Source organism: Polypterus senegalus, chromosome 17 (genome assembly GCF_016835505.1).
Source record: "Polypterus senegalus isolate Bchr_013 chromosome 17, ASM1683550v1, whole genome shotgun sequence".
Taxonomy (NCBI): Eukaryota; Metazoa; Chordata; class Cladistia; order Polypteriformes; family Polypteridae; genus Polypterus; species Polypterus senegalus.
The window spans coordinates 83689143-83703428 of record NC_053170.1 but is presented as its reverse complement, the minus strand read 5'-3'; the positions used below and the strand labels follow the sequence as shown (position 1 = coordinate 83703428).

Sequence of the window (14286 nt, the reverse complement as noted above, 5' to 3'; positions counted from 1 at the left end):
GCTGGGGAACAATCACACCATTGCATGGAGAACATTCATGAGTATGCCTATGACAACAACTTTATAGATGCTGTCCAGGCCACGACTGCTTACAAACAAAAAGGGGAGCTGAAGCACAAACAGCGACATAAAGTCAAAACTATGAAGAACATCCAAGGATATACTGTATACTGAGATAGGACTGAACGTTCATTCTGCATATTAATCCATATTACTGCAGGAGATGTCTAAAGCAAACTGCCTATACTCAGAAAAAGACAGGCACATACTTATGATAACACGCTAGAACAAAGCCTTGATTTGCCTAAGAGGTGGGCAAAGTCGATCCTGGAGGGCCGTAGTGGCGGCAGGTTTTTGTTCCAACCCAGTTTCTTAATCAAAAGTCAACTATTGCGGATGAAGAAACACTTACTGCTCAAGTGACATTTTGAGGCTTCATTTTAGTGGTCTCGCTTGTTAAGGTTCCCCACCCTTAATTGCTTATTTCAGACAAAAACTGCTGCATTCACTATTTTAATGGCTTCTTATTAGCAATAAGATGCAAATGACAACAGATCATTTATGATTTGAAGCTTAAAACTGATCGTTTTCAATCTGTCACATTTTACTCTTAAGTTTTTTATTAAACCAAATAGTGCAGGATGAATCCACAACGGTATAAATTGAAACAAGTTAGATGGGGAGCTGCTGGCTCCTTTGTCATTTGCATCTTATTGGTAATAAGGAGCCATTAAAAACAGTGAATGCAGCTGTTTAAGATTGAAATAAGCAATTAAGGGTGAGGAACCTTAACAAGCGAGACCACCAAAATGAAGCAGAAAAATGTCACTTGAGCAATAAGTGCTTCACCAGCAATAACCGAGTTCTCATTAAGTAACTGGGCAGCCACTGCGGCCCTCCAGAATCGACTTTGCCTACCTCTGGCCTAAGGTATCAAACACCTCTGACTCCGTCTAGAACAAGGCCAAGGTATTTCTATAATACTATGGAACACGTTTATAGAATCCCAGCAATGTCTTAAGGTCATGATGCCCTTTGGCTTGCCCATTATACTATGGAGAAAATGTAGAATATCCATGGCTATGTCTAGGACAAGGCTACAATGTTCTTTGGCCTCCTCATAACATTACAGAAGATCCTCGACTGTGTATGAAATAAAGGCCAGGTCTTCCAAAGCCTGACCATTGGGGTTATGGAATACGCTGCTGGCTATGTCTAGAACAAGACTGCTGACTGTGGGTCATGTCCATAACAATACATGTCTGTACCTACAACAGCCCTCCCTAGATAAATGTTAGGCCTCAAGCAGTCCCATCCTTGTCTACAACATGCCTTGCAATGTCGAGCACAACAGTCCTTAACTCCACCTAAACATGTTCGGTCTTGGCAGGCGACAGCCCGTGCCACACATATCCCTTTCCCAGACCCTGCTGTATTTTGCAAGGCTTCATTCCATATTGCTTTCCACAAGAATGTTCTTCGACTCTACTAAGTTTGTTTAATGTTTAAAAAACAAAAATGCATGACTAAAAAGCGCAAAACGCCAAAAACCAATTAAAGAGACAAACAATAAAGACAGTTGGCTAAAGAAAGGCTTCTCATCATCTGGCCATTGAACAAAAAACACGTAGTTGAGTTTCTGTCAAAACGTCTGAGAAGGACACAGTGTCTCCAGTCTTTTACAGCACACCAACAGCTTATAAAAATAGATCAAGGCTCGATGTCCACAACAGGAGAGGTCACTCTGGTTTGGAGAGGGATGGCTTGGCAGAAGGCGAGTGCTTGGGCACGCTCAAGGCTGGGTCTGGCAGGGTCAGGGTCTCGGGAGCGGATTTCTTCCGTGGACGGTCTTTCGGCACAGTCAGAAATTCCGGTGCGTCTGTGCTGAGAGGCGTGGAGGGCGCACTGGAGGGGGCGCTGCGGGTTGAGGAAGGCAGGGTGCTTTCACTGATGCAGATGGCGGGCGGAAACACTCCAATTTTCTTGTTTGTGGCTTCCTGAGTAGCTTTCTCAAATTCCCGTACTTCATCCATTGTCATGTCTTGGGGTCGGGAAAGAGGAAAGAGAAAACACAAGTTAGGCGCGCGGCCTTCGCTTTAGGTAGCCCTAAGCTCTGGGGCCTTCTGTCTCCACAAATCAGCTCAATGGTGGGAGCCGAAGTCCTTCACAAGGGAGAGAGTGTGCCTGGGATGTAACACCTGGCATCCCTCTAGTATTGCACCGTATTGGGCAAACTGCTGCGTGCTCCTGGGCATGTGAGTCACAGCAATGCAGGACTGGATGTATCCAGAATGATAGTTGAGTCATGAAAAACTCACCCCTTCCCGTGGCTCAGCATATCTGGTGCCAGCTCTGAAAGACTGCCTTTCTCCAAAAGTGTCTAGCATCGCTAGAACAATCTATGGAGAAATTGATCTGGAAAGGTATCGTCAGGGCAGCCAATGCTTAGTAGAACCAGGGTGAGAATGTGCAGAACACTCCCGTTACGTCAAGCCGTTAAAATTACACAGCAGGTCAGGAAGTGTGCTGGGCCTCCAAGGGGGCGCTGTAGGGTAACACTTCAGACACTGGAGTGAAGAACTGAGTCAAAGTTAATCTGATCCCACACCCCCACCCCAAAATGTTTGTTTGCCACTGTTGGCATACTTCCTGCTCTGTCCATTGCCCCCGCAAATGAGAGCACCGAAGCACTGAAGCAGAGCGAGTCAGTGGAGAAAAGAAATGAAATGGACACCTACGCTTGGTCTCTCATGCCTCTGGAAGTCATCCAGTGACGACGCATGTGTGGAATTCTGCTCATTGCAAACTTTAATGTTGGTTTGTTCATGCATTTGTTTCTCGTACTCTCTCACGTCATCCAGAGACATATCTGCAAAAAGTTCAACATGTCCGCAGCTCCTGTTAGGACACTCTGCTCAGGGGGGCATGTCATGGAAGAGATTACTGGCCAGCCGTGAAAGGAGATGTGTAGAAGAAAGGGGGCAGGGATGGGAAGGGTGGTCAGTCCTAGCATCCCCAAGATGGACAGACCAAGAGAGTGAAGCTGGTGAGATCAGAAGGGTTAGGGTAAAAAAGAGGAGTGGAGCCTAGCTGTGTTAGTGAGCCATTGGGAAGACTGAGGGTGTACCCGTCTAAGCTGTGGCACCTACCACCATCAGGCTAAAAAGACAAACAGCCCATGACAGGAAAAGAGACAGCGCAAGGGAAAGCAGGCACTACTGGCATGTCTGGAGCTGCTTCTACAGAGACGTCGATGGTAAATGTACCAGTAGTCTGTAGCACCCATGTACAGGCAGAATATGGCAGTTCAGAGCAGCAAAATCAGACATGGCCAGGCAGTCACACGCTAGGCAGGGAAGCAGTGCAGGCACATAAAGATTGGGGTCCTGAAAGGGTTAAGGCTGAGCAGGCACAAGCAAGGATTGGGGAGTCATGCTTAGTGAATAAGAGCCAAAGGGAGCAGACAGGATGCACCGAGGTAACAAGAGCAATCAGAACCTTCTCATGCAGTCCTAAAACAGAGGGATTTAACAAAAGTTCAGAGTTATTTGCCATATATAACCACATAACATTCTCAGACTGAAGGGAAGGGGAGTCTGTCCTGGCAGCAAGAAAAGAGCCAGTCATGGGCTGGGTACTAGTCAATCACAGGGTGAACTTACACACGAACCTGTATAGTGTCAACATCCATCCATCCATTATCCACCCCGCTCTATCCTAACTACAGGGTCACGGGGGTCTGCTGGAGCCAATCCCAGCCAACACAGGGCACAAGGCAGGAACCAAACCCTGGGCAGGACGCCAGCCCACCGCAGTAGTGCCAACATGGAATCAGCAATTAACAGAACACACATCTACGGGATATGGGAGGATAAATGGAGCATCCCAGAGAAAAACTCATGGAGGGTCAGAAACAGCTACACTTTCTAATGAAGCTCAATTGTCTTGAAGTAGACAAAACCATAATGACACTTCTTTATAACAAGTCTTTTATTGAATGTTTTGTCACTTTTGCTTTTATTTGTTGGTTTGGCAGCCTTAGCTTTAAGAACATAAACCGTCTAAATAGCTGTATCACGTAGAAAGTGGGCTGGCTAGATTCTGTCAGAAAGTAGCCTTCCTACTTCCCAAATTTCATTTGTTGCCTTCAGGGTGCAAATTTAGGTTCTCAATGGTCAAAAGAAAGAGATTAATGAACTCTTTTATTCACAGAGCTATAAGTTGTAGGGATCCTGCTGAATTCTAAATGATTATTGTGTGATGTTCAAGGTATTATTATTATTATTTATAGAAATATTATGAGCATGCATACTGATTGCGCCCTGCCCGGGTTTGTTTCCTGCCTTGCGCTCTGTGTTGGCTGGGATTGGCTCCAGCAGACCCCCGTGACCCTGTAGTTAGGATATAGCGGGTTGGATAACGGACGGATGGATGGATGGATCTATACTGATTATTACTGTCCTGTGTTGTTTCTTAGCTTATCTTCTTGTATCTGTGTAACGGGGTCCTGTGATTTTTGTACTTTTCCTGCCACAAACAGAATTCCTTCTGGGTTAATTAAGTCTACCTAACCAAACCCAATCCAGATAGCACTAGTATGGGCTCTGCACCCAAGATGATGGCGCTGAGTGGCAGCTGTGGCCCCCTCTCATGTGTTACCAGTGCACTCAGGCATAAAGAGCTAATACAGGAGCACACATAAATCCAGGTATTCTGCACCAAGGGATTGGGATGAAGTATGCTCTGCCATAAGGGAAGATGGGCACTGAGCTACCAGCAAAAGGCATGGGGGAAAATCGTCTGCTATTTGTAATTTATTGTGTATAAAGGACAGGGTGGGCAATAACAGTGGTGCCCGCTAGTGTCTGAAGTGTTGTAATGTAAACCTGCATGGTCAATGGATCAATATCCATTATCAAATTCCTGTGGGAACTACAGCAATTCATTCTATTAATCAGGATGTTAGTTGTAATAAATAAGGAAACAAGTATACTGCACCACTACAGCACCTTAGAATTATCTTTCACTATAGAGAGGAAAGGCATTACTGTATATATTCACGTATAAGTCAGGTACGCATCAAATTTTGTTGCGGCAGCGCAGTTACCCATTTCTTTCGCTACTTCAATGACGTTTAATTAAAACCAGCTTCATATTTTCTTCTGATGAACGCTCCATCGTAGATAAGGGATGATCTTATGATAAAGGTGTATGAGGGTGTGAGACACAAAAAACACAAATCAGTGCAAACGTCACTTAGGTCACGTAGGCACAAAAGAGAGAGAGAGAAAAAAGGCCGTGTGCTCCGTGGTTACTCTCTCAGGTGGGCGTTAGCATATCGTAATCTCTTGGACCAATAGCAGGAGTTTGCCACATTCAATTTATACAAACGACATTAAAAAAATACCGGAAATTATACAGTGCAATCAAGTCCAAACTTATCCGTGAGTAGTTACGGTATATAGAATAAGGGTCTATTACCTAAAGTAAATTAGTACAAAGCATCCAAAATTGATGTTATATGGCACCTTCCTTTAGGGAAGTACAAGCACCAAGCTTCCTATCAACTGTTTCCGTTTTTTAAAATGGGTGCGTTAAGTAATGCGGTCAGGGCCATGCATTGATTTATTATTGGAGTGTGAACAAGCAGCTTAAGACTTTAAAGTCCAAAGCTGTGGTTGCTTGTCCACACTGCCAACAGGAATCAGATGGTATAGATTGCTGCTGATACAAGAACACACAGCATAGGAAACCCTAATAGGGGCAGCCTGGGAAAGACGTGACGTGTAGGTGGAGGCAGGCGCTGCAGTAGTTTTAGGTCTAGTAACACAGTCCACTTGTCCAGCTGGCTCTAGGAAGGGAGAGGGTGCAGTGAGCCCACTCATAAACACAGTACTGTACATACAGTACATGCACTTCACAAAGGAGGACGACACTCACACACCTGGTTACATATGGCACAAAACAGAAAAAGATGGTGCAGGCAGGCAGTCTATTCATGCAAGTTTTTAAAAACTCTACATGCAGAACAGTGGGAAGCATTGGCTCAAGCAGCGAGGACAACTTACTTACCTATCCACTCGTCCACCCACGCAAATGCTTGCCTGTGTCCGAGCAAGAGAATATCCCGAATGACCTAGAAAAATAAAACAGCAAACAAGTAAGATGGCCAGCCTAGCTTTAGCTCCACTGACAGGAGGGCCAGATCCACTTTGGTTAGGTGCATCCCAGACTTTGTTTCTGTACTTATTGTAAGATTGTGGGTTCAAGCTTTAGTACTGCCCGAGAAGTGACCCCTATTTCTTTAAACAAGGGCTAGCAAGGTGAGGTGGGAGGAGATTGAAGGTTCAAGTCACAAAGCCCTCTTATTGTAAGGAACTCCTAGCCACTGTTGTAAAGTCAGGGAGTCAACAGGAGCTCACAAAAATAAAACCTGGGGTGCAGCTGCTTAGACATCAGGACATGGAGCTTAATGATGACCCCTGGGGTCACCAGCACACAGCACCCCAATAAAGGATATAAACTGGCATTCTCTCCAAGTGTGCTGTGGCTCCAGTAAAGGAGAGGGGTGTGAAGAGGGCTTTGTGTTGGTATGACAAAGACAAATGGGCATCTGCACGCCACTATGAGACTGAGCTGTTTAGTAAGACGCACTCAGGGTGGGTAGTCCATCTTTATTTTAATGATCGGGTCTTATTCAGAAAGTGGACGCCACTTAGACTGGCTTACCCCTACTACAAACCCTGAACTTATGGTTCGTGGGGGTAAGGCCAGGTATACCAGGGTCCCTAATCTTAAAATTTAGATGAGGTGTCTAATCTTAAAATAGTGTAAGGGTACGTAATATTAAAGTTAGCCCTGGTGTACACTTTTGCTTTTTGGTGTCCGCTTTCTGAACAAGAGCCTAACGATCAACACCATTAGGTGCTTTACAGGCAAAACAAGAAAGCAACATCTTGCTAGCTAACACTTATTGTGTTAAGGGTATAAGCTGAAAGCTGTGGCCCCCATGACACCTAACTGTGTTTGTGGTGGTGTTGTTTGAAAGAAAATAAAAGACATGTCCTCCATTCTGAATCTAATGGTTGGGGGTCAACGGTGGAATCAGCCTTTTAGGGTGGCTGGAGAAATTTCAATTGATAATAAAAATAAAATCCAAATTGGCAGCCTTAAAAGAACCTCACCTTATGTACAAACTGCTCCACACGGGTCTGGAGACCCCAGACCTCAAACTTCACTGAAACCAACTTGTAAGAGCACATGATGGGCTTTTGTGTGTCCCTCCATCCTTCCTGGAGGAGACCCCGGGATGTCTTCTCTGACAGGAAGTATTTGAGGTCCTGCAAAATCATAAAATACAGAAGTAGCAGCAGTATTAATATTGTCAGGAGCACAGAGTATATTGAAGCCAATGACAACTGATAACTTTCTATGTGAAAAAGGGTCCACTGAAGGATTGACCAAATTTAGGGGACAGTTGGTGATGGAGTCTCTTATCCAATCACAAGTGTATTTACTCCTTATTTTTAAAGTTGCCGAATGCTATTCGATTGTGATCAGATCATCAAAAGCACATCAAAAGTTAACTCCTAGTGGAAAGGGAGGTCATAACTTCAACATGGGACAGGCCTGTTAGTTAGCTTGGAAATTGTGAAGGCAGAAATGGTGCTTTAGGGGAACCCTGTCTGCCACTTTACTGACCTGTTCTTTGATGAATGGTTACTAGGCAAAGGGACTGTTAAAATTAAATACACCTTTCAGTGCAAATTGTGCCCAAATCGACCAGAAGGAACAAGGAATCACTAATATTGTTGAGCATGGACATTCTCCCACCCATTGTCCAGATCACAGTCCAGCCTATAAGGTGAGGTGACATATTGACAAAACAGCTACAAGGCCCAATGCATTTTTAAGCCATGAAAACTTGGTTTTGATATAACTGACTATAAATAAGAAACTTGTAAATGCAGGATGACAGAAGATGTATATAATGATAGAAATAGTACGGTACTTCCCAACGGGGACATGGCTGTTACATTCTGTTAGAACAGTTACAAAGTCAAATAAGCTTTAATGTGATGTATAGCGTTTTTTTTTTGCTAAGGAAGTTAACATCCTTTCCAGTAGGCAGTGGTTGGGTCTGTGAGATAAGCAGGCGCAGAATAATTTATGTAGCACTGCTGGAACATCTGGACGGAGGAAAAAAAGAGAAGGATTAAGAGTGGCAGCTTGTGTGAGAACCCTCCTCATTGCAGGCTTGGAAAGAAAGAAAGAGTCTTTTAAATTTCTCATGCTTATGCACTATTTTGCTTTACTTTCATTGTAAATTGCTGGCCTTTTCTTTTTAGAAATCAAACACTAGGTTCTGGTAAACACTTACGAGGTTTAATGCTGCCCTTCAGTATTGTCAGGAATATAAAACACATATTAATACAACTTCAGTGATTCAGAAACCAAAAAACCAACAAGGCATAACAAGTCCCCTTAGGTAATACACAACTTTATTCATCAGACAGCCACATTAATGCAGTGCAGCAGCAAGAGGAGGTTTAAAGAGCACACCTTAAAGTCTGGGGCCTGTTTTGAAAGAACTTAGACGGGAAATGTCTAAACTATCCAGCCATTTTTTTAATCCCGCCTAATCAAGTGTGGGATCATAGGGGGCCTAAAGGTATCCAAGCAAAATTGCATGGGGTAACCGTTGGATCGGGCGCCAGTGAACTGCAGGCAACCCTCATGCACCATTTCTAGATGCCAATTAGGCTCACATGTGCATCTTTGGGATATAGACAAAAAATGGAGTTCCTGGAAAAACTCTCATGCAGACACGTGGAGGAGGTACAATCCCCACAGACAGTACCCCATTTGGGATTGTCCTGGAGTGTGCGGGTACAACTTTATGTCACTAATAATAAATTACAAAAACTAGCAGCTCTATCACAGATCCCTGTCCACCGATGACATGATGCGGTAGATAGATAGATAGATAGATAGATAGATAGATAGATAGATAGATAGATAGATAGATAGATAGATAGATATGAAAGGCACTATAAGATAGATAGATAGATAGATAGATACTTTATTAATCCCAAGGGGAAATGATGAGAAACAGGGAAAAAAGGTACAAAACCAAAATGTCACCCCTTGAAATGATCTTCCTCAAAATGCGCATCAGTAACGACTGCCCAAACTGTGACTTACAATAATATCAATGCCATAACCTTCACTCCATCCTTGCACGATAGCTTGACCTCACCTCAGACTCCTTGTAATAGCGCTCTGGAACCTCATCATAGGCGATGTCCACGAAGCACACCTCCCGCTCCACTTCTTTTGATTCACTATCATCGAAGATCTGGAATGAAGCAAAACACACAAGTCCATGGTTACGTTACGTTCTTATCAGGTTCAGTGGCCTTTTCCTGTTCCCATTCAAGTTTGGCCTGTACTATATACATCAGGCATGTGCGCACTATAATGTGCATTGCAGAAGGTCATGAAACCCGTGCCAGTGAAAAATGGCCATCAAAGGGCTGGGTGGGGGTCTTATATGTTGAATTCACAACACAGCCACGCAGAAGCCAGAATGCTAGTAATGGGCTTGTTTGGACCTTTTAGTCTGGACTCAAGGAAAGGACGTTACTGGAGTATGACATGGCCCGAGATGCTTGATGTCCACTTATTTAGTGAAACCCATTTCATCGAGTTGTAGGGTCCTGGCAGCATCAGGCATAATCCTAGATCAGCACTTTCACACCTGCACTCGATAATTCCAGAGAAATGCACGGTCATCAATCAACCTTAAATGCTCAACCTTGGGATATGGACTGAAACCAGGGTAACCTGAAGAAAATCTCATAACTACATAGAGAGAATGTGCAAGATTTTATTGACAGGGCTAGATGAGACATGACATGCATGTTCTTGGGACGTGAAAGGAAAACTGAAGTAACAGACGAAAAACACATGTTGGCACAGGAAGAAACCGCATACGAGTGTGTCCAGACCAGGATCTCAAACTTGCTTCCTGGAGCGGTGATGCTGTGGCACTAATCGTTGCACCACCACGAGGTCCATCAGCTATCAATCAATCTAACAATTTTCACTGGCAGAATTGTTTTGGCAAGATTAAACTATTCTTGCCAAATGTTAGCAAATAAACAGCTCTGTTTCACACAATAAAGAGCATATCTTGCCATTCTATTGTGATCGCTGTCTCAAGGTACTTCACACTTCTGTACTGTTCTATAGATTGCACACCAGATGGTTCGCTCATTCTTGCATATCATTACTGAACACTAGGTCTCGCTGTGAATCTCTTACTGTTATTATTTATTATTTGACCGACCCCTTCATCCATTGTATTATTAGTATCGTATATGGGGTTACATTTTTTTGGTTTTTCCAATTGGAGCCCAGGCAGGTGAAGTGACTTGCACAGGGTCACACAGTGTCAATAGGGGGATTTGAGCCCATAACTTCAGAGTTTGAAGTCCAAAGACTTAAGCCCTGCAACAAACTGCCTACCTGGGCACTGACTCAGAGAGAAAATTGCTTAAGTTAGTTAGTTTTGCAAACACAGGATGTCCAGACCACCAAGACCAGGTCCCCACCCCGTGACAAGAGCGAAGAGCCAGCTCAGGTCACAGACCACATTGTCTTTTGTCTGGGTGTGGAAGTCTAGCAGGTCTTGAAGTGCAGGAAATCAAGCGGAAAGAGGGCCGCCTCCGCGACTCAACAAAGATCACGTCAGGAAAGTGAAGACGTCTTTGTCTTCTGTTTCCTCCTAAGGCAATCAGGTACTGAATGTTCTGCCGCCCACTCGCAGCAGCAGTGACAATAAGTTTGGCATACTTCTGCTTGCCAGCTCACACTCTCCACAGTGCTCCTGAACCCCATGCTGTTCCTTTCCACTGTTAATTCTTCTGAGATTCTACATAAGAATTTGGAAGTGGGGATCCACCTGGTCAGGTCTCTACAGTAGAGACCATCTGACCAGCTGGTTTGCAAGCAGTTGCTGTTCAATCTGAATGCAACAGACGCAGAGTAAAGGAGGTTCTTTGGTCATGCTAGCTCGGCTAATACAGTGAAGTGACCAGCTCGGCCAAGTGAAACATGCAAGGCCTTCTCTTTCATTTCTCAAGGGGTTTGCAGGGCCATGTGACACAAATGACCTTCTTTTAGCATGTATGAAATGACCAGGTTGGTTAAAACAGAGGCACCCTGTGATAAACTGGGACCCTTGTCCAGGTGTGTTTCTTGCCTTTTGCCCAGGTCTCCCTTGACTCATGTTTGAGAACATCATGTTATGTTACAACAGAGTCTACTCTGAAAGACCCTCCTGGCTTTCAGAGATTCATTTTTGTAGTTCTCACACATCATCTGCTTAAGAGGAAGATGACGTGTCACAGGAAGTCCCTTTTTCCAGGTGTAGCTAATTGAGGCCTGGAAAGATGTTAAATCAAAAAAACCTGTGACTAGTATAAGCCACAGTCAGGTCCCTAAGCCTAAGCCTACCCCTAATTTGGACAGTGGTACAGATTAATAATTTTGGCTCTATTCGCCACCACAAAGGATTTGAAATGAAGCAATCAAGATGTGATTGAAGTGTAGACTTATAGTTTTAATTGAAGGGGTTTAACAAAAACATTACATGAGCCATTTAGAAAACACAGACATTTTTATACACCCCCCCCCCCACTTTCAGGGGCTCAAAAATATCTGGACAAACTAACATAATCATGAATATAATGATCATCTTCAATACTTGGTTGAAAGTCATTTGCAGTCAATGACTGCCTGAAATGTGAACCCACGGCCTTCTCCAAGTGGGCTTCCACCCTGCTGATGCTTTGCCAGGCCTTTACTGCCGCGGTCTTCAGTCGCTGCTTGTTTGTTGGGCTTTCTGCTGTCAGTTTTGTCTTCAGCAAGTCAGCATGTCCAATTGGGTTGAGGTCAGTTGATTGACTAGGCCACTGAAGAATATTCCACTTCTTTGCCTTGAATAGCACTTGGTTTGCTGCCACAGTATGTTTTGTCTGAATCTGAGCAGACGGTACAGCCCTGTATACTTCAGAATTCATCCTGCTACTTCAGCCAGCAGTCATATCATCAATGAACAACCAGTGACCCTCTTCCACTGACTGTCACGCTTGCCCCATGCCATAACACTGCCTCTGCCATATTTCATAGATGTTGTGGTAAGCTTAAGATCAAGAGCTGTTCCTTCTCTTCTCCATGTATCCTTCTGGTACATATTGATCTTAATTTCATTTGTCAAAAAAAAAAAACTTCCAAAACTGGACTGTTTTTTTTTTTTTTAATATTTAGTGGTAAAGTCTAATCTGTTCAACCAATGCTTGAGGCTTATCAGTGATTTGCACCTTGCGGTAAATCCCCTGTCTTTACTTTCTCATGAAGTCTTCCCTTGATTGTAGACTTTAGCAATGACAGGCCAACCTCCTGGGTAAATGTCATGGATTGGTTCTTATTCACCAAAGACAGAATTCTGTGTTCATCCAGCACAGTTGTCTTCCATGGTTGTCCAGGCCATCTGGTGTTGCTGAGCTCACTTATGTGTTCCTTCTCTTTAAGAGTGTACCAGATGGTTGAGTTGACCACTCCTGGTGTTTCTGTTATCTCTCTAAAGGGTTTGTTTTGTATTCTCTGCCTAATGATGGCATGTTTTCAATTAGATGGGCACTCTTTGGACCTCATATTGAGAGTTCACAGTGACAGCTTCTAAATGCAAATTCCACACTTGGAATCAACCCCAGACCTTCTACCTGCTTAATAGTTAATGAAACACAATGAGGTACCTGCTCACACCTGGCTATGGAACAGCTGCTCAGTCAATTGCAATTGTCCAAATACTTTTGAGCCCCAAGAAATGGGGGCCATGTATAAAAATGGCTGTCATTCCTAAGTGGTTCATGTGATAGTTTTGGTAAACCCCCTAAATAGGCGGAGTGGTGGCTCTGAGGTAGGGATCTGCACTGGTAATCGGAAGGTTGCCGGTTCAAATCCCATAAATGCCAAAAGGGACTCTGCTCTGTTGGCCCTTGAGCAAGGCCTTTAACCTGCAATTGCTCCGTCCTGGGTGTGACGTTAATCTGCATCCATCCCTGCATGTAGGGCCTCCAACCTGCAGGGAAAAACTTGGGAGTTGCTGGCAGAATTGGCACTCCTGCCACCATAACAAACCTCACGCTGTTCCACTCCTAATCTGGATTCTGAGTTGGTTTGTTGTGCGCGCTCCTAACCTCTCTCCTCCTTAAATTAAAACTGAAAGTCTACAGATCAATCACATAATGATTGTTTCATTTCAAATCCATTGTGGTGGTGTACAGAACCAACGTTATGAAAATTGAATCACTGCCCAAATACTTCTGGAGCCGACTGTATCTGTTATCACAGCGGACTCCATGTTAAGCTGCTCAAGAACTGTTTAAGGTGCTGATCAGTGTGAGCACGAGGCGAGGTAAAGTAATTATTACCAGAGGACCCACCTGAACTTCTTAAAATGACAGAACCTGGAAGTTATTTTTTATGGACTTTTTAAAGAAATTAAAAGGTGCTGTGATATTTACTGAGCTGTGACCACACACTCCATAAAAGGTCAGTGACATGAATGATTTGGACACAACTAAAGTTACAGAGGCCCTCTGGTAATAATTACTTCCAGCTGTAAAACAAATCCAGTCTGAATAGGCCTTTACTTTCATGCCCGAGTAACATGTAACGTGTGTTATATATCGGGGCCGCACAGCCCCCCAAACCCGGACACAGACAGGCACAGTGACACGCAAGTGCAAAACCAACACACGCTTTATTTCTTTCTTCCCTTGTGGGAAAACGGTCTTCCCCGTCCCTCTCAAGTATAGCACCATCCCAGCAATACGGCTCAGTCCCTTCTCTCTTTCTCTCCCCTTCTCTTCTCTGTCGCCTGCCCTCCTCTCCCAGCAAGCTCTGTGTTCTGCCTCCCGACTCAGGCTCCTTGAACGGAGTGAGGTGGCCTCTTCCGATCCTCTTCCGGGTGTGGCAGTAGTGCTGCAGTCCAGGGCTCCAGGTGGCCACAGGCCCCAACAGGGTTGTGCTTCGAACCTTCAAACCAGTAGCCCTAACGTAATCCGTTTTGCACTCTCATGTTCTGGGGGAGGTTTTGCCCTGGATATGTCCTCTGCCCCGGTCCTTTCATCATAGGGGCGTCCCAGCTGCCCACCACACATGCCATCACAACAAATCAGAAATTATTAGAACACATAAGTGCACTCACTCCCTGTG

At 44.3% G+C, this 14286-nt stretch overlaps 1 protein-coding gene across 3 annotated transcripts in view; it reads right to left on the bottom strand.

Moving 5' to 3' along the window:
• Positions 1–1475: 1475 nt before the first annotated feature.
• The window catches only part of pitpnc1a (phosphatidylinositol transfer protein cytoplasmic 1a), a 109828-nt gene continuing 97017 nt past the window's right edge, over positions 1476–14286 (bottom strand). For all 3 annotated transcript variants that reach the window (XM_039740879.1, XM_039740880.1, XM_039740881.1), the window contains 4 exons: positions 9260–9358; positions 7185–7340; positions 6073–6136; positions 1476–2041 (listed from right to left, as the gene is read on the bottom strand). In XM_039740879.1, the coding sequence (XP_039596813.1) occupies positions 1740–2041; positions 6073–6136; positions 7185–7340; positions 9260–9358 (621 nt within the window). In that variant the 3' untranslated portion in view covers positions 1476–1739. The remainder of the gene's footprint in view (positions 2042–6072; positions 6137–7184; positions 7341–9259; positions 9359–14286) is intronic.